Source organism: Rana temporaria, chromosome 3 (genome assembly GCF_905171775.1).
Source record: "Rana temporaria chromosome 3, aRanTem1.1, whole genome shotgun sequence".
Taxonomy (NCBI): domain Eukaryota; kingdom Metazoa; phylum Chordata; class Amphibia; order Anura; family Ranidae; genus Rana; species Rana temporaria.
Window position 1 is genome coordinate 78142567 of NC_053491.1, and position 26379 is coordinate 78168945.

The 26379-nt window shown below is 41.9% G+C and overlaps 1 protein-coding gene across 1 annotated transcript in view; it reads right to left on the reverse strand.

Annotated features, from left to right (window-relative positions):
- Positions 1–26379, reverse strand: part of LRRC49 (leucine rich repeat containing 49) — a 155026-nt gene that overhangs the window by 98933 nt on the left and 29714 nt on the right. Inside the window, exons 7-9 of the mRNA XM_040342789.1 lie at positions 18987–19053; positions 10362–10505; positions 399–460 (exon numbers count right to left, since the gene is read on the reverse strand). Coding sequence (XP_040198723.1) covers positions 399–460; positions 10362–10505; positions 18987–19053 — 273 coding nt within the window. The remainder of the gene's footprint in view (positions 1–398; positions 461–10361; positions 10506–18986; positions 19054–26379) is intronic.

The window sequence follows — 26379 nt, forward strand, 5'->3', positions numbered from 1 at the left end:
TACCAGAACATAACAGAATGCAGTTTTATCATAAAACATACTGCAGATAACTGACTGACATCATACATTCCTTAGAACACAAAGACAACCATGTGACCATCTAACACTTATTATGACAGTGGATCAAGAATATCAGACACGAGAAACTACAGCAGGAGTTTCCTCGCTCTTATGTTCGCCAACTCTGGGCTGCAGTTGGTCTGTACATAGGAGGGTGTGGCAGCTGCTTGATATGCTAAAGTAGACCCATCATTCACAATTTAGGGCATATCCTACATCACTGCAAGGACCCTGTTACAAATGCATCACATTATACAGCACAGAACACAGGACTAGCAATATACAAATGAATATACAAAGTAGTATAGCTTAAAATAGAAAATGCAGGACGTTCTTACCTTGTTATATTGTTAAAGCTGAGATAAAGGAGCTGGAGGCTGGGCAAAGTATCCACATCTCTCTAGAAGGAAGCAGAGATTGACTACATCAGTGAGAATATGTGACGTAGCACAGAAACATCTGCTCAGCTGATACAGTACACTCTGCTAATTTCTGTGGTCCTGATGCAGCATTGATTATTGTGGAGCGTATGGGGATAACTGGGAGTGTTTCTGTGCAGGAAGCCGTTCTGCAGAAGCAGCTGCACATACAAGGTGATCGGCAATGGGAGGGGCGAGAGAGATGGAGGGAGAGAAGTCCTTGCTTTCAGTAGCCAACATGCACAATCAGCATTTTAACCGCATAGTGGCGAAGCTTCTGATCATCTGCAGAGCAGAAACAAGACAGTGCTCTGAGATGCCAACAAAACAAAGCCTTGGCCAATTTCAGTGGGAGTTCATGGATAATAGCATCTAGCTAGATAATTGCAGTTACAGCCATTGCTTACAGATTGCATTTTCTAAATTTAGTTTGAACATTTGCCGTATGCTGAACCATTCAATATTTCATGCGGTGTGTCACTGTCATGTAAATAATTTAATACGCAGACTCACAACTCACTTTTTGCAACTGACAGTGTAATGCTGGCCATTGGGGAACATGAAGAAATCAAATAAAATTTTATAATATAAAAATATAATTAAAAGATTTTCAGCAATTGCCAAGCCTGTAAATTCCCAGTATAGAAAATTCTGCACTAATCACACTTTAACCACTTGCGTACTGGGCACATAAACCCCCTTCGTTCCCAGGCGAAATTTCAGCTTACGGTACTGCGTCGCTTTAACTGACATTTGCACGGTCGTGCGACGTGGCTCCCAAACAAAACTGACGTCCTTTTTTCCCCACAAATAGAGCTTTATTTTGGTGGTATTTGTTCACCTCTGCGGTTTTTATTTTTTGCGCTATAAACAAAAAAAGAGCGCCTACAATATAGGGAACAGAATTATGATTTGTTTTTATTATTTTTTTTTTTTACTAGTAATGGCGGCGATCTGCGATTTTTATTGGGACTGCGACGTTATGGCGGACACATCGGACACTTTTGACACAAATTTGGCGCCATTCACATTTATACAGCGATCAGTGCTATAAAAATGCACTAATTACTGTATAAATGTGACTGGCAGTGAAGGGGTTAACACTAGGGAGTGAGGAAGGGGTTAAATGTGTATCCTAGGTGTGTTCTAACTGTGTGGGGGGAGGGGGGTGACTGGGGGAGGTGACCGATGCTGTGTCTCTATGTACAAGAGACACAGATCGGTCTCCTCTCCTCTGACAGCACGTGGAGCTCTGTGTTTACACACAGAGCTCCACGTCCCTGCTGTCTTACCGACGATCGCGTGTACCCGGCGGACATCGTGGCCGCCAGGTACACGCATCGGCTTCCCAGCGATGCGCCGGGACAGTGTTTACCCGCTGCGCGCCCCCCAGTGGCGCGCGCGGGTAATGCTTTTAAATGATGTCCAAAGACGTCCAGTTGGCACTTGAGAGCCGCGCTGTTGACGTCTTTTGTCAATAGCGCGGGTCTCAAGTGGTTAAAGAGAAATGCTGGCCATACACTATATAAAATATCAGTCAAAACGCAGTCATTTAGACAGTTTGTTCGTTTTTCGGACAGTTAATGGGCACAAAAATCGATATTCATTGGGACGTTTTTGAGCTGGGGAAAAAAAAGGACAAGTTTGGAAATTTTCTGCCGAACGAACGATAAATTGAAAGGTTAATGTGTTTCCCGTCCAAACTGTCTGCACTAGGTATATGTAAAAAAAAAATGTATTCATTTATGTCCACTGAACGATTTATCGGTCATTACATGATAGCACTATCGTTTGCACTCACGGCCGAATGTTCGTTTTTCGAAAATGTTCTCGGACAATTTTCTGTCTAGTGTATGGCCAGCATAACTCCACTTTTGTTAAAAAAAAAAGAAACTTTCCCCACTGGGTGATCCAAGTATATTACAACAATCTTAACCAACCTTGTTGCAGATTCCTACCAATCTGCTCTAAAGGGAGTGACTTTTTCATTATTAGCTGATGCACTAGCAGTATTTTCATGAGTAAAGCTGCAGTGACTTTATAGCTTTAGAAGTAATTATCCCTTTAAGTGTATTTCATAAAAAACTAAAATTTTCTTGCCACAGGATGTATAAAATGTGACTTGCATCTAAGGCCGGGTACACACGGGCAAACATGTACGATAAAACCGATAAAACCGCGCCTTCGCCGCGACGATGACGCGGCGATGACGTGGGCGGGCCTGCCTTTTAAATGCTTCCACGCATGCGTCAAAGTCATTCGATGCATGCGAGGGACGGCGGGCACTCGGACATGTACGGTAGGTCTGTACTGACGACCGTACATGTCCGAGCGGGCAGGATTCCAGCGGACGGTTTTAAAACAAGTCCAGGAATATTTGCCCGCTGGGAAAAGGCCCGGCGGGCAAATGTTTGCTGGAATTCTGCCCGCTCGCGCCTACACACGACCGAACATGTATGCTGAAACTGGTCCGCGGACCAGTTTCAGCATACATGTTTGGTCGTGTGTATGGGGCCTTAGTGCAGACTTCTGGGAAAATAAGTGAGCCAATCACACGACCAGGAAATTACATTTGAGAAGTTGTGTACACCAGTTGTGTATAGAAGGCCTGTGGGTTGCCATGATACATTGAATTTTACAGAAAATTACAGCGGCTGCAGATTGAAAAAGAAAGGTATTTTTTAATAACATTAAAGGATAAGTTCACCTTTAGCGACATGTTAAACTTATATTTAGGGTGTAACATGTTACAATGCAGTCCCACACAATTGTGTCAGTCATTCACAAAAGTCTATGAATGAGAAAACTACAAGTTCCATCTGCCACAGCAACAGACACGCTTGAAGTTTCAAAGAACTGCGAGGGCACTGATGAGCATGCTTGTAGGCCATTCAGTCTTCCTGCTGCTTAAAACTTACAGCCTGTAAAGAGGTATGGGCACAGGGCTGTAGGAAGACTGTGCAGGAGCCTGACATTGCACCTGTGATCCATTGATCACAGGTGCTATGCTCTGCAGGCTCCTACATTTAAAAAAAAAAATCCTCCCAAAATGTGCAATTTATTTTTTTATTTTTTGGAAATTCTTTTTATTGTTTTCATAAATAGAAAAGGGTTACATGACTGAGCCTCTGGGCATTCCTGGCTCAGAGAATACAAAGGTACAGAAACATAAAACATGAGGTAAAAAAAAAAAAAAAAAAACATTAAAAATCTAAACCTAGAAACACAACACTGCTTGTGCTCTCCTAAACAAACAAAAACAGGTGTGTGTTAATTAGTGCCACCAGGTGCAGAGATCTAGTACACAAACCACACATATGACTAATCAAAGACACAAATATAAATGAATTTAAAATTGAAAAATTGAAAAGGTGTTGCAATTAAATATTAGTTCGAACAGTGAACTAAGAAGGAATGTGAAAAGGAATATATGTTAATGCACAACCTGAAGGTTGTATATCTCAGCGACTGATGTAACACAAAAATGAGTGTAAAGAAAAAAAATGTATGTGTTGCAAAAAAATATGTATTGGATTGGTTCCTATGAGTGAAAATAATCTGAACCCTCAACACTCGTGATAAATGGTCATTCAAGTCCATAAAACACAATATTACAAAAGATACTGATAAATTAGTGAAAACTTGGAAGTCCACATAAGGTAACAAAAACAAAAAGTGAAGTTCACAAAAGGTATGACACTATGGTGAATAGGTTGCAGATTTTCATTCAAACAAGCTTGGAAACAGGGATGTTGTTAATCTTCAAGTCTAGACGCTTCTTTGATATAAGGTAGATAAATGGCCGCTTACCGGAACAGATGGACCCCCATTACAGAGATCAAATCAGCTCAGCAGATACAGGATGGTTCACTTGGCTTCAAACCCAGTAGACGCCTTGTACGGAGAAACGCAGCATCGGGCGGAGCCAAGGACTCTGACGTCATTACACACCAGCTGGTCAGGCGGGAGCTGAGACACTGGAAGTTTGTTTGTTTTTAGATTCTGTTCTTAAACCTTTTTGGATGTCAGCAACCTGCTCATTTTAATAAAGGGCAAGTGTTTTTCATACTGCACCATGAAGTTTTTTTTTCTTTTTTATTACCATACTTATTGCCTACTGAACGCCCCCTCTGCTGTCCTGAGAGGAGATGGTGTTTGTGCACTAAGGATCCCAGTGATTCATCTTTGATGTTCCGTGAAGATGACCAAAGGCTGTTTTTCTGTTGGGGATTGACCTCCACGTTTGGAGCCAGATGAACCATCCTGTATGTGCTGAGCTGATTTGATCTCTGTAATGGGGGTCCATCTGTTCCGTTAAGCGGACATTTATCTACCTTATATCAAAGAAGCGTCTAGACTTGAATATTAACAACATCCCTGTTTCATGTTGCGCGCTTGGGAATAGCGCTTCCTCAGGAGCATAGATATTTCAGTGGTTAGGCCGCGTTGGAGGTAGACAACGTGCGGTCGTGTGTTATCCCCACATGGGCTGTGTATTCAGAAATTAAACTGATCCAGCCTAGTGTAGGGGTAATATCATTAACACGAGGACAAAATAGCGTAAGGTGGTAGGGCAGTCAATTGCTGGTAAGCAACTATAGAGATGTATCCGGTCCAAGGGTGTAACCAAACGGTGATGTATATGCTTGATAAATAGGGCTATACAGAAAAGGGCAGATAGGTAGATCTGTCAAAACGATTACCAGTACGTACTGGCGTCATATCCACACCAGGGGGTCTTCTCACGGATGCTTGTGAAATCTTGGGCTGCAAGGTTATTGTTTCACTACCACTGCCTGCAACCATCTCCTCTCTACCGATTGGGGACTTCTAGGCTGGTAATCGTTTTGGCAGATCTACCCATCTGCCCTTTTCTGTATAGCCCTATTTATCAAGCATATACATCAACGTTTGGTTACACCCTTGGACCGGATACATCTCTATAGTTGCTTACCAGCAATTGACTGCCCTACCACCTTATGCTATTTTGTCCTTGTGTTAATGATATTACCCCTACACTAGGCTGGATCAGTTTAATTTCTGAATACACAGCCACTGTGGGGATAACACACGACCGCACGTTGTCTACCTCCAACGCGGCCTAACCACTGAAATATCTATGCTCCTGAGAAAGCGCTATTCCCAAGCGCGCAACATGTAGAGCAAGCCCTCCATATCCTCCGGATTATTACTCGGGTTACACAGTATAAGACTGTATCTCTAACTCTGCTTTATACTTAAGCCTCTGTATACTAAGATTATATAAGTACTGTGTTCTACTCTACTCTGTAGAACCAGCTATTCATTTAATTTCTATGTTGATTTTATGTTTATAACTGATCTTATGATATTTCATACCAATACATTTTCTAGTATTTTCATATAAATTGTATCGTGTGCCTTCAAAGCCCAAACCACTAGTTCTCATTCCACTTCCTCTAATATCGGGGCGGTGGCACACTCTTAGATCGGTGCATCCGCAGTATCACCCTGCGACTAATGCACGTTAAATTAGGCCCTTTCTCTCTCAAAAACATCCCTGTTTCCATGCTTGTTTGAATGAAAATATGTAACCTATTCGCCATAGTGTCATACCTTTTGTGGACTTCACTTTTTGTTACATTATGTGGACTTCCAAGTTTTCACTAATTTATCAGTATCTTTTGTAATATTGTGTTTTATGGACTTGAATGACCATTTATCACGAGTGTTGAGGGTTCGGTAAAATAACACTGCTGTTGGCTCCTTTCAGATTATTTTCACTCATAGGAACCAATCCAATACATATTTTTTTGCAACACATAACATTTTTTCTTTACACAAATTTTTGTGTTACATCAGTCGGCGAGATATGAAACCTTCGGGTTGTGCATTAACATATATTTATTTTCACATATGTAGGATATAAGCAAGGGTGGATATTCATAGACCTATTATTTCAGATGTGGTAATAGAAGGACAATAATAGGAACCAGGTGAGATAATAGCATAATGAGAGCGAAGAGAATCTAAATGATATTACTTAGAATTATTGGGTGGCATTAGTCGTAGGAGATTCTAGCCAAATATTCCATATTTTGTCAAATTTAGTTGGGCAACTTCGACAATGATATGCAAGTTTGTAAAGTGGACTAGTAGCATTGACCGATGTCTTCCAGAGATTTAGGAGGGCACCTCTGGTTGTTTCCATTTCAATATTACTGCTTTACGAGCAAAAATGATAACAAACTCTTAAGGGTTTTGGTTGCTTGGCGATGTGCTAAGGTATTTACTAGGCCCAACAAACAGACTGCTACGGTCAGGGTGATTGGGATCATTGTCAGGGAGGTTATAAACTGGGTTACTGCAATCCAGCACAACTGCAGATTGGGTCAGGACCAGACCATGTGGCAGAAATCAGCCTCTTATTTTATTTTTATTTTTTTAAAGGTGAACCTTACATTAGAAAATGGTTTGTGTAGCAATTGTATATACTATATACAGAAAAATAAGGGACTTTAAAAGGTGCTGATGAAGCCACAATGGAGCTACTATGGCAAATGCTAAACATAACATTATCTGTATATAAATCCATTCAACTTGGTTACATTATGAATTAAGCAGAATTAAAAGTTGCCCATCAACAGACAAGTTTTCACACAACTTTAATTGATGCCCAATACTCCTGAAGAAGCCAAATCTTTTGGAGAAACATGTCAAGGGTGATGCATCTGTTTCAAATTTGAAAAATGTGAACTGTGTTTGTTGATTTATAGTATAATGAAATTCATGGTTTTAATAAGAGATTTTAATGGATATGAAATAAAATAAAAATGTGTTAAACTTATTAAACTCTGAATTATTCTTATTTATCTGTATATAAATTGTAAAAATTTTGGGATGTGGTGCCAAAAATCAATGCCCCCTTCCATATAGGACACTGTATGTATAAAATTGTATATATTTTTATATTATGTTACCCTATAAATATTAACAGTTATTACCAACAGTATTACTACAAAGGACATGCAAGTTTATTTATGGTTGATAAGAGACACATGTCCAACAATTTCTTGAATTTGAAAAGTTAAAAGAAAAAAAAAATCCAGGGGGGGGGGGTGATATGGGAGGGAAATGTTTTAAACTTGGGTTACAATAGCTTTTACTTCCACTTTAATTATAATATATCTATAGCCAACACTTGTTTTGTTCTGCATAGGGTGAGAAAGGGCTAAAATTACTTTTATTTTATCCCTGTCTCATTGGGAAGATATTCTTTCACTTCCTGGAGAGGCAACAGAAGTAAGCAGAAATCTCTTCAAAATGAGGGTAGTTCCCCTGTTAGGCTACTTTCACACTGAGGCGCTTTACTAAAAATAGCACCTGAAAAGCGTGTACACACCGCTCCTAAAGCGCCCCTGCCCATTGAAATCAAGGGGCAGCACCTCCAAACTGCCGGCAAAGCACTGCTGCAGTTTTGAATGGCACGAACGTGGTGACGTCATTGACTACGATGAGCATGAGCTCATCACATTCGATGCCGACGCCGCAAGATACCTTGGAAGCTACCACGCATGGGTGAAAGTCATTTTGAGCATGCGCGGGTTTCCATGGAAAGGTAAACATACACACGCTCGGGTTTCTCGGCAGGAAAACTAGCTATGTAGTCCTTGATACAGTTCGATTTTAGTTTTAGCAGGTTCATATTGGCCTCTGGGTACCAGGGGGTCAGTGCTCTTTGAAGCATGCTCGGGTACAGGCAGCCAATCAGTTCTTCTGCCTCATTAAAACTGGCCATACACTGTAGGATTCCACTGGGCTGAATAAGATAAATTTATCAATTTTCTCATCCATGCTAAACAGCGTGGAAAAGAAAATCTCCCCTGCAGGCTATTGTGTTCTGACAGCCGACACCTGGTAAGATGCAGGCTATGTTCGGGCAAGAATTTTCCTGCTTAGCTACCTAAACTTTTCATATCGAAGGGTGGCGAGTATTTCGCTGGCAGGAGGAAACTGGCCGAAACTCACCCCATGTAGGGCCAACTTAACACCCTGCTTTATTCTGCCGCTGTGACTACCAGACTACTGTGTACCACTGGCCTGCCAGAAACAAGAGGGACATGAAACAGGTCAGAAGGAATTTCACAGGTATTAGTATTACTTCAAGTTTGGTAGTAACAAGGAAAATGGTTACATTTACTGTATGTACATAGTTATAAATAAAAAGTGATTCAGCGCTGGAAAATAAATACAAATTAAACTAAATTGCAAGCCAGCACTGCAGATATAACTCAAAAATATCTCAAAGTAAATATGTAGAAAAAATAGTGCAGCGCAAATAACACAGTAAATACAATAATAAATCAATAAATCAATTTGGTAAAGTCCATAAAGTGCAAAGTGATATAAGTGCTCCAAAAAAATCAATGGTGATCAAAAGTGCAGTTATCTTCAACAGATCCGTGACCCACAGGAAAGGGTTAACCTCCACCAAGAGTAAAGGGTGGCCTCTCACCTCAATACTTCGACCTGTGGCTAGGTCAAAAGGCAAGAAGCAAAATCTCCAGAGATAGGTAATCAGCTTTACATGGGTTCAATTCCAAAGAATCCACCAGATGGCACCAGCGGGCAATAAGCAAGGCAACAATAGTCCTGCACTCATAGACCGAGTGCAGGTATAACAGCAGTTACCGTAACGAACGTCCGGATCAATGTACACAGCTTGTTTGGGTCTCTGTGAGGCAAACGCGGGTGACGTCGACGTAGCTCCTCCCCCTCGTACGCGTTACGTCCCAAAGTGGGCGGGACTTCATCAGCGTGGGGCGTGCCCCGCCCCACGCTGATGAAGTCCCGCCCACTTTGGGACGTAACGCGTACGAGGGGGAGGAGCTACGTCGACGTCACCCGCGTTTGCCTCACAGAGACCCAAACAAGCTGTGTACATTGATCCGGACGTTCGTTCCGGTAACTGCTGTTATACCTGCACTCGGTCTATGAGTGCAGGACTATTGTTGCCTTGCTTATTGCCCGCTGGTGCCATCTGGTGGATTCTTTGGAATTGAACCCATGTAAAGCTGATTACCTATCTCTGGAGATTTTGCTTCTTGCCTTTTGACCTAGCCACAGGTCGAAGTATTGAGGTGAGAGGCCACCCTTTACTCTTGGTGGAGGTTAACCCTTTCCTGTGGGTCACGGATCTGTTGAAGATAACTGCACTTTTGATCACCATTGATTTTTTTGGAGCACTTATATCACTTTGCACTTTATGGACTTTACCAAATTGATTTATTGATTTATTATTGTATTTACTGTGTTATTTGCGCTGCACTATTTTTTCTACATATGTACATAGTTATAAGCTCATTCTCTTCCTACCCTCCCATCATTATTTGTAATTTAAAATTTTCAGGGAATGGGTAATTTTTTTTTTTTTTTGACAGATTCACGCTCCCACTTCTTCAATCCTTGTCTAGGTGAGAATGACAGGCACTTGACCTTGAGTTTATGAAAAGGTCAAATCTAATTCTACCACATTTCTTAAAAAGAAAGGTGAGGGGGTAGTTCTCCACTAGGTATCAATAAAAGCCTGATACAAGTTTCCCCTTTACCCATATTATCCAAAATTAAAAAGTTTTCCATATTGACTCTATTCTGCAATTTCTAAATGTTGTGGTTTGCCATTTTCTATTGCACAGTAAAGTCATTTTTGATAACACAAGGAGACCCAATACTTTTGCTGGGTTAAAACTATAGTATGCACAGTCTAAGCAGCACCATAAGCTGCTAAGCCAACTGATAATTTCTATCTATCCATCCAATCATAGCTCCTACACTGACCATAAGAACATAAAACACTAATGTGGAAAATGCAGTGTACAGTTTATAAATACATATACCTCTTACCACAAGACTGATGTTATTATGTCTCAGGTTGAGCTCTGTCAGCGAGTCTAGACCGTTCAAGTTTTCCACTTCTGTTATCTGATTCCGAGCAAGGTTTAATACTCGTAACTCTCCCAGGTGGCCAATATTCTCAATTTTAGATATCTGTATAAGAAACAGAATATCATACAAATTAGATCAAATTAAAGAGACAAAAACACATCAATATTACCCTCTGTTGTCAACTCTGAGGATTGCTTTAGGTAGAAGTAATAGCATGCAATATGTTAAAATAGCCAGTCACAGATCAAAGTCAGCTAGGTTGGCCAAATCAAACTTTTAAAAGCCCCATGCATCTAAAATTGGTATTTTAGTTAGGGGTAAATACTCCTTCTTAAATTAAAACTACACCTTAACCATCGCTTGAAAATCCAAAGGACAGGCCTACTTATTTAGATACCTACCCGTGGCCTCTGCAACAATTAACGTATTGTATGTACACATCCCAAAGGGTTTGAAATACTTGCTCATATCAGCAAAGCCTATACAGAGTAACCGCAAATTGAAAGCAATCTAAATTAAAAGGCTACATCCAGTGAAAGTGGCAGTGTGTGGAAAAGAACTTCCATATAGAATGGCAGTGTGTAAATGAATGCACTAAGGTGTGGCTGTAGATTGGCATCATTTTTCACCACAGTGCGTGCACTGGAAAGTAGCATCTAAATTTAGCTAGAGTTTAGGTTGTGATGGATCTGGGTAGACATTGCGTAATCATGAGCAGGCATTTCAAACCATTAGAGCCTCAGACTTGCTATACACTTTTAATACACACGGTTAGAAAGGCCAGGAGAGGGCATTGAGCAGTTTAATATCTAAAGTGCTTTTGTCCATTAAGCCAGCCGAAAATGTATGTGCAGAAATTCTGAAATTGTATTTCTTTCCTTTTCTGCTTTGTTTTGTAGAGCCGAGTGTGACTCTGTTTATATGCCTCGAATAGGACAGGTGGCTGCAATAAACACCACTCTTTATATCCCAACCGGAGATGCATGAGGAAGCCGCAAATCCCTAAAAACTGAGTAAAATCATGTGCTTGCACTCCTAACTCCAGCACTGTGAAAAATGTGTTGTTTTGACTGTGATAATACATTGCTTCCATACCGTTGTAATTATACATAGATAACAATGCAGAAAACAGGATAAAAGTTGCATGACATGAAGGGATAGGTTATACTTTCGCTCATAAGCATATCTCTGGCAGGCCCAAATTAGAACCACAAAAATGGATCATATAAAAAAGGGAAAAGTATTATAAACTGCTGTCTTTACAAACCTGGCCTAAAGCGTTTGTTATCCCGACACTTCATATTCCTGATATATGTGCCTGCAGTACTATGTACTGGTTTGAGAAAGTATCCCGTTCTCTTTGCATTGATTCCTTTATATGCTGGTAGACTTGCTGGTAGGTAAATTGGATCTTGCCCAAATTGGCCCAGTATATATATGTATATCTGTGTGTATGACTGTGTGTCCCAAGCGTGTCACGATCCTACGGGGTAAAATGACCGCACCAGCCAAGCAGACACTGGCTGGAAAAAGCGCCCATAGGCGATTCAGTTCGCATGTGTAGCGCTATACAAGTCATTCATTCATTCATTCATTCATTCATTCATGCAGTTGAGTTTAGAAGCATTTTTTGGAACGCAAACAAACTGGGTTCAGGATGGATGTTCAGAGGCATTTGAAACACCAAATGCTGCTAAACGTGGTAACTCGGATTTAGCAGCGTTTCGTCTACAGATGTTTTTCTTTTTTACAAACGCTTCTAGATGCAATTTCAGCTAAACGCGGCATGTAAACGCAGCTAAACGAGTTCTAGCTGTCAAGTTAAATGGTTTAGGAGAGTTTAAACAACGCCTGTGTACATGAAGTCCTAAAAACTGACCACACTAAGGCCTCATGCACTGAATGTTTTTTGGCTTCAGGCGTTTTTTTTTTTTTGATCTTTGGAGGAGAGCACACGAGTTCCCAGCATAGATAGAGAACTGACCACAGTGTGTTCTCCTCTTAAGGCCTCATGCACACTGGACGTTATAAAAACGCCAGCAGTGTTAGCTGTAGAATGAGTTTTGCAGCGTTTTTGCAGTAGCATTTTCCAGCGTTTTTTAGCTCTTTTTTTTTTTTATAGCAAAAACTATACTCCCTCTGCCTATGGCTCAAAAACTTTGATAAATGCAGTATATCTGCGTTTTTTTGTGTTTTTAAGCCAGTAAACTCCCCAGAATGTTATCCAGGGGCGTTTTCTGAATTCTTAGAACTCCATATGACTGGTTAGATGTTGAATTTTAAAAGTAGCAGCAAGCCTGCTCATCTCATAGGTTTGCTAATCTGACAGAAGTTCGCCGCTTTTAAAATTCAACATCTAAACATTTATACAGAGTTCGAAGTACTGTATTTCAGTATATGTTTTTAAACTCACTTTACTGTTAAAAATAAGTCTAAAATGCAAAACTCCAGTGGGTGTAACAAGGTGTCCGTTTTGCCCCTTCTCAGTGTATCCTTACTATGGAGTAGAGCAGGGTGTAGCAAGATTGCGGCAAGGAAACGTCACTTCTGTTACACATTCTGACGGGTTGCCTAATCTGACAAAACACCTGTGATTGTCTTGCAATGTCTCATGAGACCCTCATACCCTCTTTCTAAATACTGTGAATCTGCTGCGGTACTGTGTACACCTCCAATGTAATAAAAGTGTGCAAAAAAATATATAATGGACAATATGGTACTGCACAAATCCTACAATCTTATTGCTATACAAATAATAGTGAACCAAATATATGTAAATGTACATAAAATTAAATATACGCTGTGGTGGAAGAATTCCCTCTGGCTTTGTACGCAAATCCACACCGTGCCAAAATGTGCACTTCCAGCGTCTCAATGCACACAAAGCACAAAACAATTCCTTCGTGCCTAAAAGCACATTTGTATCAAGCTCTTTGTACAAGGAATGTTAAGTCACTTCATGGCACCAGGAAGAGTCAGAAAACAATGCTGCATCTAGCTGGAATCTCAAGCTTCTGGGCAGAGCACAGGAAACTCAAGTTCTTTTATTCATTGAAAACAAAAGAATAACAAAGCAGGAAGTGATGGCCCCAACAGCCAATCACTTCCCTTAATACAAAATCACATGACAGGAAATGACAAACAGAAAAGGGGAGGGCACTCAAAGAAAGGCAGGGGGAGGAAGTGCACACACCCCATCTTAGTCAGCATGGATCCCATTCAGACATTGTTCAAAGTAAAACAATATCTGAATTAAGATCATTCTACTTGTTCTTATAGGCTTGAAACAATCTGCAGGGACATTGCTACTGCTGTTGTCAATATACGGTACAAGTACACCAACAAGGCAGATATCAATGTCCTCTCACACAGATATGTATCCATAAGGGATAACGAAGTCTGCAAGAGAGATATAATAGGTTTCTCTCGTTATGCGGACTTCGCTTCTCTAATGTGTATAGTCATTGGAAAGCAAGCAGTCCAGCGCATTGCGCTTGATATCTACAAACCACACACACAGAGAACACGTTTCAATCCCATAAGGTTTTCATACTGACCGTTTTTACTGCTGGTCTCGATTCAACCCAACTGCGCTCTGCTAGAGCGCTCCTCGATTAAATAGACACAGGGAGACAGATGACAATCTATAGAACACACATCCTAGAATAAAATGTCCACATATATAACATTTTCCACAACAACGCAAAGGAACCCCAACCTGTGAAAATCATATAAACTGTGCTTATAACAAAATCCAATAACATAGATATAAACTTAAAGTGGAGTTCCACCCATAAATATAACATTACATCAGTAGTTTTAAAAAAATGTCATTAGTCCTTTACAATTTTTTTTTTTTTTTTTAGATGCCTTCAAAGTGTTGTTGCTAGGCAGAATAGTTAATCTTCCCACTTCCTGCACCTAGGTGCTTAATGCTTCCTAACCTACACCGCACAGACTCCTGGGAATGTAGTGGGTGTAACTTTCCAGGAGTCTGTGCATTCCCCAGTCTGAAAGAATCATGTGACTTGGACAGCACAGGTGCTGAAACCTGATCTGACACTGCTTCTGCAGCACTGAGCATGTGCGAGATTTGCAAGGCTGAAATCCAGGAAGTCATACAGTCTGGCTTCATGATGCACACACTTAAGATGGCCCCAGTCAATTTCTATTTTATAAAGTGTCTAAATGCTGTAACAACCTAACAAAACGGACCTTAGTTTACAGACTAACTTTACTAGAATACATTAAGCTTGTGTATTACAGGGGTATTTATATTTAAAAAGTGAAATTGTGGCCGGAACTCCGCTTTAAATAAAATGTGCCCATAACAAAGTCCCTATGGACCTCTATCAGGGTGTCTATTACAGTCCACTTGTATATTGCTCCGTGTTGAAAACAAATGTGTAGCTGTTTTTCCACCAATTCGTGCCACCACCAAGTTCTGAAGTGGGCACTCACCAGAACTAGATGTTATATGCGCCTGTAATTTATCTTAGGGTTTACCACTCTTCTCCCCGGACCAATCTGCCATCCATTCCATCAATGCGCCAATTATCCTCTCATGGAGTTCCTGATTCGTTTTATATGTCACACATAAAAGGGATTCTGTACCGACTCTGCCTCCCGAAACTCTTCTTCTAAGCACCTCTGTGGTTCAGAAGGCAGGCTCTGTTGACAGAAGCCTGCTTAAAAGGGCTCCATCCCCAGTGCCTTCCAGGGAGATAGTGGCTATACGTTGTGGAAAAACGTATATTGGCTATACGTTCAAGGAAAAAGGCAATTTTTTCCCCTCAGATGACTGTACATGTGCCAGACCTGGCAGCGACTTCATCTATGGGCCAGCACAACACAAAATGCAGAAGATGCTGGTCATTGAAGATGTCAGCTTTAAATTTGGTAGTGTCGTTTTATCGGATTGGGCCCCAAATTAACATCAGAAGGTTAGAATGGATGAGGCAAGCAATAACAGTTCAAATGTATTTAGATCAGCATATTGTTTTCTGCAATGCTAGTTCTTTTAAATAAAGGAGAAGGGAAGGTAGGGGATGTCTGCTTTAAAGTAGCAATAAACCCTTTTTTATACTATAGTGCTTACTTCCACGTAAGGTAACCTAGAGTACAAAGTATTTTTTCGAAGACTTCTGGTCAGGGGTTGCACACTGTAGACGTAACACAATGGTCACACGATCGCCCACGTTTGGAGTACGTGGACCCTCATCTCCAATGTCATGCCCCCTCCCAGGCTAAAGTGTGCACTGTAGATGTCACATAACGGGGACATGACCGCCCCTATCAGGATTTCATGGCCCCTTATCTCATATATCACAATAACAAAGTACATACTCACAGGCTGAAGCACACACATAAGAAAAGGTGGCTACAGCAGGGCTCCAGGGGACACTACAAAGCAGTGTAGCTACCCTGAAGATGGAAAAGGGGAAAAGCACAATATTCTAAATACAGGTGTAACATGATTCAAAGGTGAACTTATCCTTTAATGTGATGGCCACTGGAAAGAATTCTCCCTACATGTGTGGTCATTGGGAAGTCACACATAGCTAAAAACACCATTGTTGTCCATGGTTGCTTATCTGAGAATCAGAAAAATTGTTCCAGAAACCCTTAACCTCTGGAGAAACCCTAGTGTTGCACAGAATCCTGGTTGATAAAGGCCATTTTATAATGTACTTGTGTAGATTTATTTTTTATAATATATGTTCTGTTTACTATTGCCCCATCCCTGGTTATACTTGTTGCATTGAAGGACAACATTACTGGAGGTGCAGCTGTGTGATCCTTGTTGCAAGGTTTTGTTCCCTTTATTTGTGTCCCCGTAAGCAGAGGATTCTTTGCACAGAACTCTCCCAAAAATGTAATGTTCTGCTCTTGTTATTGGTTGACAGCTTTTCCAAGAAGATTTTCTCTTATAGCACTAATCTTGTAACTATAGAAAAAAGATCCTCTAACTCAGCACTATCTATAGTACTCTATATTTATCAAACATACCCTGCCTATGCAGGGAAGTTTCTTTACCAGTGAATTGGTTCTTCACAAATGATCCTTAAAAAGGAGAAATAGAGCCAAAGCTCTTTTGGCCCCACTTTTCCTGTGGGTCACAGGAGTGTATTTAGTTCTGCCCTCCTGTAACCTGTTTCCAGCAGACAGCAGGCTAAATCCCACTGTTGGCTCACATAACAGAGCAGGTCCAGGCTCTGCAAGGATCACGACCAGCACAATTGTCACCACTGTTCCATGCCATCAAACGCAGCCACTGTGCCATCAATTTGCACCACTGTGCCATGCCATCAAATGCAGTCACTATGCCATGCCACCAAACGCAGCCACTGTGCCATGAATTGTCACCACTGTTCCATGCCATCAAATGCAGTCACTATGCCATGCCATCAAACGCAGCCACTGTGCCATCAATTCGCACCACTGTGCCACAGCCGCTGTGACATGCCATCAAATACAGCCACTGTGCCATCAATTGGCACCACTGTGCCATGCCATCAAACGCAGCCACTGTGCCATGCCATCAAACACAGCCACTGTGCCATCAATTGTCGCCACTGTGCCAATTGTCACCACTGTGCCCTTTAATTGTTGCCACTGTGCCCATTGTCGCCACTGTGCCCATTGTCGCCACTGTGCCCATTCATGCCGCTGTGCCAATTGTCCCCATTGTCCCCACTGTGCCTATTGCCTATTGTCGCCACTGTGGCCATTGATGTCACTGTGCCCTTCGTCGCCACTGTGCCCTGTAAAATCCCCCCCCCCCCCGCCCAGCACTTACCTTTACTGGAGTCAGCCATCCACGTCCTCGACCCTTGATGTCTTCTCCCGCCCTCGATGACGCTTCAGCCAATCAGGTTACCGGTAGCCAGAACCGGCCAACCTGATTTCTGAGACGCCTGTCAGTCTTATCCAAGGAACGCACCCCCTGTGCGTTCTGAGGATAAGCTTCCGGGGACCCAAGGGCTGTACTCTGAAAGCCTATCAGAGCCGCTGGCTCTGATAGGCACTTCCGTACAGCCAACCAGCTGCAGTTATTCAGATGGTCAGTGCTCATGTCCGGCCATCTGAATAGAACAGAGGCAGCGGCGACAATAACATAGATTCGTGCAATGCATGAATCTATGTTATTAGACTCAGTGGCGGTGAGAGCCAGAGGGGCCGGCGCTCCAGCGCCCTCTATGGACGAACCGCCACTGGTGTAGAGACGGCAGGGACAGACGCAGCTGGGTTTTAGTGCAGCAGCCATCTAGGGGAGCATGATTGATTGTTATTTTTGATTCCTACATTTCCCTTTTAAGAACGGGTGGTGCTGCAGCTTGTCCATTTACAAATTCATTGAGTACACATCTAATTGTACCAACTTACATCAATGTACACTCAGTAGGCCCAAATTGAAAATAGATCAACGTTAAGGCTGGGTTCACACCATCGCCGCAGGGTCCGGTGCATCCTGGTTCACAGTTTCAGGTCCGATTTCAGCCCGAATTTTTGCCTAACTTCAGACCTGAAATGGACGAAAAGACAAACGGGTCCCCTGCAGCGGAAATATGTGAAGCGGCTCCATAGAGAGCTGGTCAAAATCTCCTGCTATTGTGAATTGGATGCGACAAATCCGCATCCAATTTGCAATGGTGTGATCCCAGCCTCAGGTTGGCTGGGTCAAACTATATAGTGTACTACGGCATGCAAGCTTAGTATATCTTAGTATATTTTGCCAGTATTGAGGTGTTGCCTTAGCAGATTCGTCAGCTGCATCACCAAATTTAGCAATATAGGCAAATGGGGAAAATAACCTGCAATACTGTCACCAGATTGATGGAGGAGACGCTTCATTGCAAAACACATTTTGTGTGTCGCAGCCAACCCTTAAGGAGAGTGCTTTTCGATTTGGGTTTACTGAATGCTCATTGATCTCAGGGGTTATATGTTTGGATGTGTTGTACTGTTTGACATGTCTAAATGCCTAGGATAGGACAGTTCTCTTCAACCAAAGTAGAGTAGTACTGTAAGCTCTGTTCATCTGTAACCTAAATAACTTTCTGCAGTGATCAATTGAGTGAATCTTGGGCATTGTATTCCAGTGGGATAATTTACCTTCAACTTGCCCCAAGCACAGGGGTCCCCGACTTAAGAACAGGTCAGGGACTTTAGGTTTGTTCTTAAATCGGAAATGTTCGTAAGTCGGACCGGAATGCGCAGAATGGCAATTACGTAATTTCCCAACATTTTCCGATGTTCCGTCGAATGGCCACACATGCGTAGAACGGGAGATACGTCGCTTTTCGATGTTCCGTCAAATGTGCCCGCCGTCGAAAATGGGTGAAAATGGCCGCGAATGCGCAGAACGGCAGATACGGTACCGTTCGTAAGTAGGAGTTGTTTGTAAGTTGGGGGTTCGTAAGTCGGGGACCCCCTGTATGGGTACTTCAAACTCAATAACAGTTTACAGGCTCTAGAATTTCATATTTCCTTGGTGGTACTCAGACAAGATCATTTATTCATTTGTAGGTCGGTATGACTATAATAGCATTTGGCAGACGTTCCTGAAAGTTGAAACAATACCTGATTTCCATGCAAGTCCAAGACATCCAGATTTTTAAGGCTTTCCAAATTTGTGATTTTCTGAATTCTGAAAAACAAAAAGTTATCAAATTATTTGTAAAGATATAAAATCAGAAAACCTGGACATTGTCAGATATATAGAAGCTTCCATCGTCTCCTTTTTCTGTAAGCTGTACAGCAGAGCTCATTACTTTACATCACAGATCACATTCAGGACTGTTAAATTCACACTGACAGGGGATGTCTGAAGGACGCTACACAGTTTTCAGTAGCCAAACCTTTAACAAGCACTTAAGTTCATCAAGTTACCATAATGTGACAGCCAAGAGTGTGAGCTGCTCCTAAGCATGTACTGCCGTTTTCTGTCCATAAAAGCAGCTTTTAAAATATACATTTACATTGAAATTATTTTCTTACATTGAGACATTTATTTTTCTTGGCTTTGTTAATGCTGATAATTGTATGCATGTGCTGTTCCTTTTCAACTCCATCACACATACCTTTGGACAGCAACCAAGACGAAGGAATTTATATGCTAAGAGCAGCTAAATGATCAAAAAGGCGCCCGATTCTCATAAACACACCATCAAATATTAGTAATTACACAGCATATAAAACCTGTAGAAAAACAGATTTATGAATCACTTTCAGGATGACAATTTCATCTTAAGAATTTCTCCTATGAATATTTTTAAGAAGCATAAAATTGTGTGCATAAATAACCGTAGAAAACTTTTAATTCTGAGCAATTATGAAATGCATTCTGTGGGGCAGATCCACAGAGATCTGCACCTGCGCAGCGTATCAGAGATACACTACGCCGCCGTATCTTACCTGGCTTTAAATCGAATACTGGAAGAATTTGCGCCGTAAGTTACGGCGGCGTAGTGTATCTTTGGCGGCGGAACTCAAATCGGCGATTAGGGGGCGTGATTCATTTAAATGAAGCGCGTCCCCGCGCCGAATGAACTGCGCATGCTCCGTTTCTAAATTTCCCGCCGTGCATTGCGCTAAATGACATCGCAACGACATAATTTTTTTAACATCCCGATTCACGGACGACTTACGCAAAAAAAAAAAATTCAAATTTCAACGCGGGAACGACGGCCATACTTAACATGGCAATTCTAACTATACGCCGCAAAATAGCAGCTTTAACTATACGCCGGAAAAAGCCGACTAGAGACGACGTAAGAGAATGCGACGGCCGCGCGTATGTTCATGGATCGTCGGAAATAGCTAATTTGCATACCCGACGCGGAAAGCGACGTGAACGCCACCCAGCGGACGCCGAAGTATTGCATCTTAGATCCGAAGGCGTACGAGGACATACACCTGTCGGATCTAACCCAGATGCCGTCGTATCTTGGTTTGAGGATTCAAACTAAAGATACGACGCGGGTAATTTGAAAGTACTCCGGCGTATCAGTAGATACGCCGGCGTACTCTGTCTGTGGATCTGCCCCTGTAATTTTAAATGTATAAAAGTTCTGCCAGATAACAGTAACCTCTACGTTTCTGTTATTATCTTTACTAGTCAGAAAACCAATGATTGTGCTTTAGTTTAATTTCACTGCTAAAAAAAAGGCATTAAAGTTTTTGTATTCCTTCCATATACCCAGCGAAGTGATGAGCCTCAGGTGATACATAGAGAGAAAATCCTCCTACATAAATTGTACCCGTTTATCTGCAGTGTTCTCTACATCCATTCAAAGTGCAGAATTTATACAGTTTGCCTGAGCTTTCAAAAAGCAGGAGGTGGAGAGCCGACATCGCACTCTGCAGAGCTCAGTGAGAGCTGATTGGAGGGAAGGGACACTCCCCCTTTCACAGAGCACACAGGAACAGAGCTGAGGTTGTCATCCACAGGTTGTGTGCTGGAACTCCTTCCCCTGTCCCCTTTTTACCTCCTGGTGTTATGAAAACCTGTCAGAAGTGATTAATTTAGATAGCATAGGAATGAGGGAGAAGACAGACATGACACTTAGGCTGGATTCACACCTATGCATTTTTAGTGCTTTTTGCATTTTGAAGATTTGCACTACAGAACATGTTCCATAGGAAACCATGGTAATTGGACTGTAGTGCAAATGTTCAAAGAAAAAAAAAAAGCACTAAAAACGCATAGGTGTGAATCCAGCCTTAGGGGAGATTCACTAAAACTGGCTTCTAGGTTTTATTGTCAAAGCTTCATTGAACAATTTGAAGTTAGAAGCCGATTGTTTACTTTGCACACATCTGCACCAGATTGTATGCGCTCCAGTGTTAATAAATCTCCCCCTTAATGCTCTGGATTGAAACAAGTACCGTATATACTCGAGAATAAGCCAATCCGAATATAAGCCGAGGTACTTAATTTTACCACAAAAAACTGGGAAAACGTATTGACTCCAGTATAAGCCTAGGGTGAGAAATGCAGCCGCTACTGTAAGTGGATAAGAGGGTCAACAATGCCCATTTGCAGCTTCACCGTGCCTATCGCAAGCCTCAATGTGCCCATTACAAACATCACTGTGCCCATTGCAAACATCACTGTGGCCATCGCAAGCCTCACTGTGCCATTGCAAGCCTCACTGTGCCATTACAAACATCACTGTGCCCATTACAAACATCACTGTGCCCATTACAAACATCACTGTGCCCATTACAAACATCACTGTGCCATTGCAAGCCTCACTGTGCCCATTACAAACATTACTGTGCCCATTGCAGCCTCACTGCACCGATCTGCATACCTAATAAGAGCCGTGTCATGCATACAGTCAGACGGCGGACATCCACCCAGTGTTCAAAAGCCGCACCTCCTCCTCGTTCTCGTCTGTGATAGGGGAACACTCAGTTTCCCAGCAGTGAGTTAGAGCTCATGAGAGGATGTCTGTGATAGGCGGAACACTGAGCACTAACTCACTGCTGGGAAACTAAGTGTTTCCCTATCACAGACAAGAACGAGGAGGAGGCATGGCGTTTGAACACTGGATGGATGGCCGCCATCTGACTGTATGCATGACACGGCTCTCATTAGGTATGCAGGCACAGACTCCAGTATAAGCCGAGGGCTTATGTGCTGAAAAACTCGGCTTATACTTGAGTATATACGGTACACACTATGGAGGGATATGCTTTGTTCATGTCTGTGGTTTACAACCACTATACCTTCTGGGTTCAGGAACACCCATCTGCCTACCCTACCCTGTTTAGCACAAGTGTCCCTAAAGTATATAGTCACACAAAATATTTATATAGTTTTGGATTGAGTGGAGAAGGTTTTATACCTGTCAGGTTTTTATTGCACTAAAACTACAAGAACCAGGGCCGTCTTTACCACAGGGCAAATGGGGAAGCTGCCCAGGGCCCTGTCACTGTTGGGGGCCCAAAGCAACCCCCTTTAAAAAAAAAAAAAAAAATGTTTTTTTTTTTTTTTTTTTTTTTTTTAGGGGCCCGGATGCACCCAGGGGCCCGGAGGCACCCAGGGGCCCGGAGGCACCCAGGGCCCCAGATGGCAACCTCACTTTTTTTTATTTATTTTTAAATAAAAAAAATATTTTTTTAATATATTTTTATTTTATTTTTTATTAAAGGGCCAATTTTTTTTAGAGGTTTTTTTATTAAAGGGACATTTTTTTAGGGGTCCCCAGGGGCCCGGAGGCCCCCAGGGCCCCAGATGGCAACCCCCCTTTTTTTTATTTATTTTTAAATAAAAAAATATATTTTTTTAATATATTTTTATTTTATTTTTATTAAAGGGACAATTTTTTTTTAGAGGTCTGGGGGTCCCCAGGGGCCCGTAGTTCCCCAGGGCCCCGGATGACAACCCCCCTTTTTTTATAAAAAAAAATCTTTTTTTATATATTTCTTTATGTCTTTTATTTTTTATATATATATATATTATTATATATATATAATATATTATTATTATTATTATTATTATTATTATTATTATTATTAAAGGACCCAGAGGTCCCCAGGGCCCCGGATGGCAACCCCCCCTTTGTTATAATTTGTTTTCATATTATTTTATTTCTTTTTTTTTCTTTTTATTTCTTTTTTTTATATATATATATATATATATATTTTTTTTTTATTAAAGGGCTCAGAGGTCCCCAGGGCCCCATGTGGCAAACACCCTTTTTTATTTTTTTTTATAAATATTTATTTTTTTATTTTTGTTTATATATTTTTTTTATTTTTTTATTTTTTATTAAAGGGCCCAGAGGTCCCCAGGGCCCTGGATAGCAACTGCCCCCTTTTTTTTATAAATGTTTATTTTTTTATATATATTTTTTTATTTTTAATTAAAGGGCCCAGAGGTCCCGGATGGCAACCCCCTTTTTTTTGTAATTTATTTTTATAAAAAAAAAATTATTAAAGGGCCCAGAGGTCCCCAGGGCCCCAGATGGCAACCCCCTTTTTTAAAAAAAAAAAAAAATATATTTTTTATATATATTTTTTATTTCTTTTTTTCTTTTTATTAAAGGGCCAAGAGGTCCCCAGGGCCCCGGATGGCTACACCCCTTTTTTATAAATATTTTTCTTTATTTCTTTCTTTATTTCTTTTTTTGTAAAGGGCCCCCCACTTCTAAATTCGCGGCAGCCCCCCCCCCCTGCTTCTCAATTTCAGGCGGCAGAACCCCCCCCCCCCTGGTTCTCTGCTCCAGGGGGCCCATGCCTGAAGCTGTGTAAGTGTCCCCATAATTCCTGATGTCGGCCCTTCCCCCCGTTAAGCCCCTGTGCTGCCCACAAATCAGGCTGAAAATCATCAGCGGCACGCAGCCAGTGACAGTACTGCTTCCCTTCCCAGTGTTTTAAAATGTACAGCACCCCTGGCTTCCCTTTAGACGTGCACTTCTCCCTTCCTGCCACTGGGTGCTGCTTGTATATAAAATTGAATTAGAATGTGATTTTATAACATCCCCAGTTTGCTCTTCCTGAAGCTGACTTCTTCATGTCCTGCTCCTCAAGGTATGTCACTGTTTGCTAATCTATATTGTAAATAGAAGTTTTCTGTAGAGTGTGCCCAAAGTCTTTATAATATTTGATGATTCACTGCAGGTCTGGTCAGTGTTTTAAAAAGTTCCTCTATTTTACACATGGCATGGCATGGGGTCACAGCACCGTCTGTCCATTCTGCTTTAGCACCATGGGACCCCATGCCATGCCATGTGTAAAATAGAGGAACTCTTTAAATCACAGACCAGACCTGCAGTCCAGGCTGAGTAAAGCCTCAGAGCACATGGCATTACTGTCTGTATTTAACTGCTTGATGGGCTTATTTTGGGCCTGGCTGGTTCACATGTATGTGTTTTGGCGGCCCACATTTGCACAGGCACAGCAGCCCATTCATTTGAATGGGCCGCCATGCCTGAGTTTCCTGCAAAGAAAAGCGCATGCCTCATGTAATAGGCTGCGCACACGGCACACCTATGCCCATCAAGCACTGAAATACAGCACTGTCTGTCCATTCTGCTGTCTGCTGTGACTTATCTGCAGTTCCCGCACTGTCAAACTTGCTGCATTTTTAGACGTTTAGGTCACGCTTTTAAAAACACAGTGCGTTTGTGTGTGCAAGAACTGCAGGTAAGTAGCATGGTGCAAAAGCAGAATGGATTTCAAGGCAACTGTATTTTTAAAATGCTGAATGCACCTTTTTTCTGCAGGAAACAAAGGCATGGCAGCCCATTCAAATCAATGGGCTGCTGTACCTGCACAAATGAGGACTGCCAAAACATACATGTGAACCAGCCAGGCCCAAAATAAGCTGGAGGGGGGCCCAAAAAAAATGTTTGCCCAGGGCCCAAACCATATTAAAGACGGCCCTGACAAGAACATTACCTTTGTAAACCCTTAAAAAAAAAAAACAGTTGTTTACTGCTCTAGGGGCACTATCAATATTTCCCTGTCAATGACTATGTTTTCACCACACAGGAAGTAAGAGAAAATGTGCAGCAGAGACAGACACAGGGAGGCAGCAATTAAAAGCTGGCTCTAGTTTTCTCCTACCCCGATATAAAAAAAAAATAGAAAGAATTTGTGACAACCAGGGCTCAAGTCCTGCGGGAACGCGTGGGAACTGAGTTCCTGCACTTTAACAGCAGGAACTCAGTTCCCTTTGCAGGTCTAGAGCAGCCGAGCCGCCCGAGTTAATCCTTCACTAAGCGGCGATGCCCAGCTCGAGTCACTGTCAGGGGCAGGTGTACATTAGTAATCCTTTGTTTACTGGCCGCTTCCTGTATATGGATTCATCAGGTAGTGTCCGTCACTTCCTTGATGCCGCAATGTCTCCTGGGAGCTTTTGTCATTGTTCCCAGGAGACATTGCGGAGGTCTGCCGCGAGTTATCGCGGGATTTAGAAAGAACTTCTTTCTAAACCCCACGATAACTCACGGCAGACCTCCGCAATGTTTTCTGGGAACAATGACAAAAGCTCCCAGGAGACATTGCAGCATCGAGGAAGTGACGGAATACCCGCACACTACCTGATGAATCCATATACAGGAAGCGGCCAGTAACAAAAAGGATTACTAAGGTACAGTGGATCAAAAAAAAAAAAACATGCGGTTTAGTAATTATGCATATGAGCGTATCATTTTTTTTTTTTGGTGGGGGAGTGATCTTGGGTGGGAGTTCCCACACTTTTTTCCCCAGGACTTGACCCCTGGTGACAACGTATGTTTAAAGTGTAAAATTCTATAATCATTTTTAATTCCTGTTATTTATAGCCTACTCCAATTAATCTTAATGATCTTAAAGTTTGTAAACTTACTTTACTGCCCCCCCCCCCCCCCAAGCTAGTCAATAAAAAAAAAAAAGTGGTCCTTTAAGTGTCCAGGCGCAAGATGCTTTTACACCTTGCAGTCAGCTGATTGCAACTGGGAAGCTGATTCGTTTGTGTTTAGGGAGTGTTCGGGCCCATCCCAGGCTAAAGTGTGCACTGTAGATGTCACATAATGGTGACATGACCGCCCCTATCAGGATTACATGGTCCCTTATCTCAAGTATCACAATAACAAAGTACATACTCACAGGCTGAAGCACACACCTAAAAAGATGGCTACAGCAGGGCACCCGGGGACACTACAAAGCAGTGGAGCTACCCTGAAGATGGAAACATGTAACATGTTTCAAAGGTGAACTTATCCATTAATATGATGGCCACTGGAAAGAATGCGCTTTACACGTGTGGTCATCAGCATACCAAGACATTTTGGACAATTTCATGCTCCCAACTTTGTGGGAACAGTTTGGGGATGTCCTCTTCCTGTTCCAACGTGACTGGGCATCAGTGCACAAAGCAAGGTCCATGAGCGAGTTTGGGGTGGAGGAACTTGACTGGCCTGCACAGAGTCCTGACCTCAACCCAATAGAACACCTTTGGGATGGATTTGACAGGAGACTG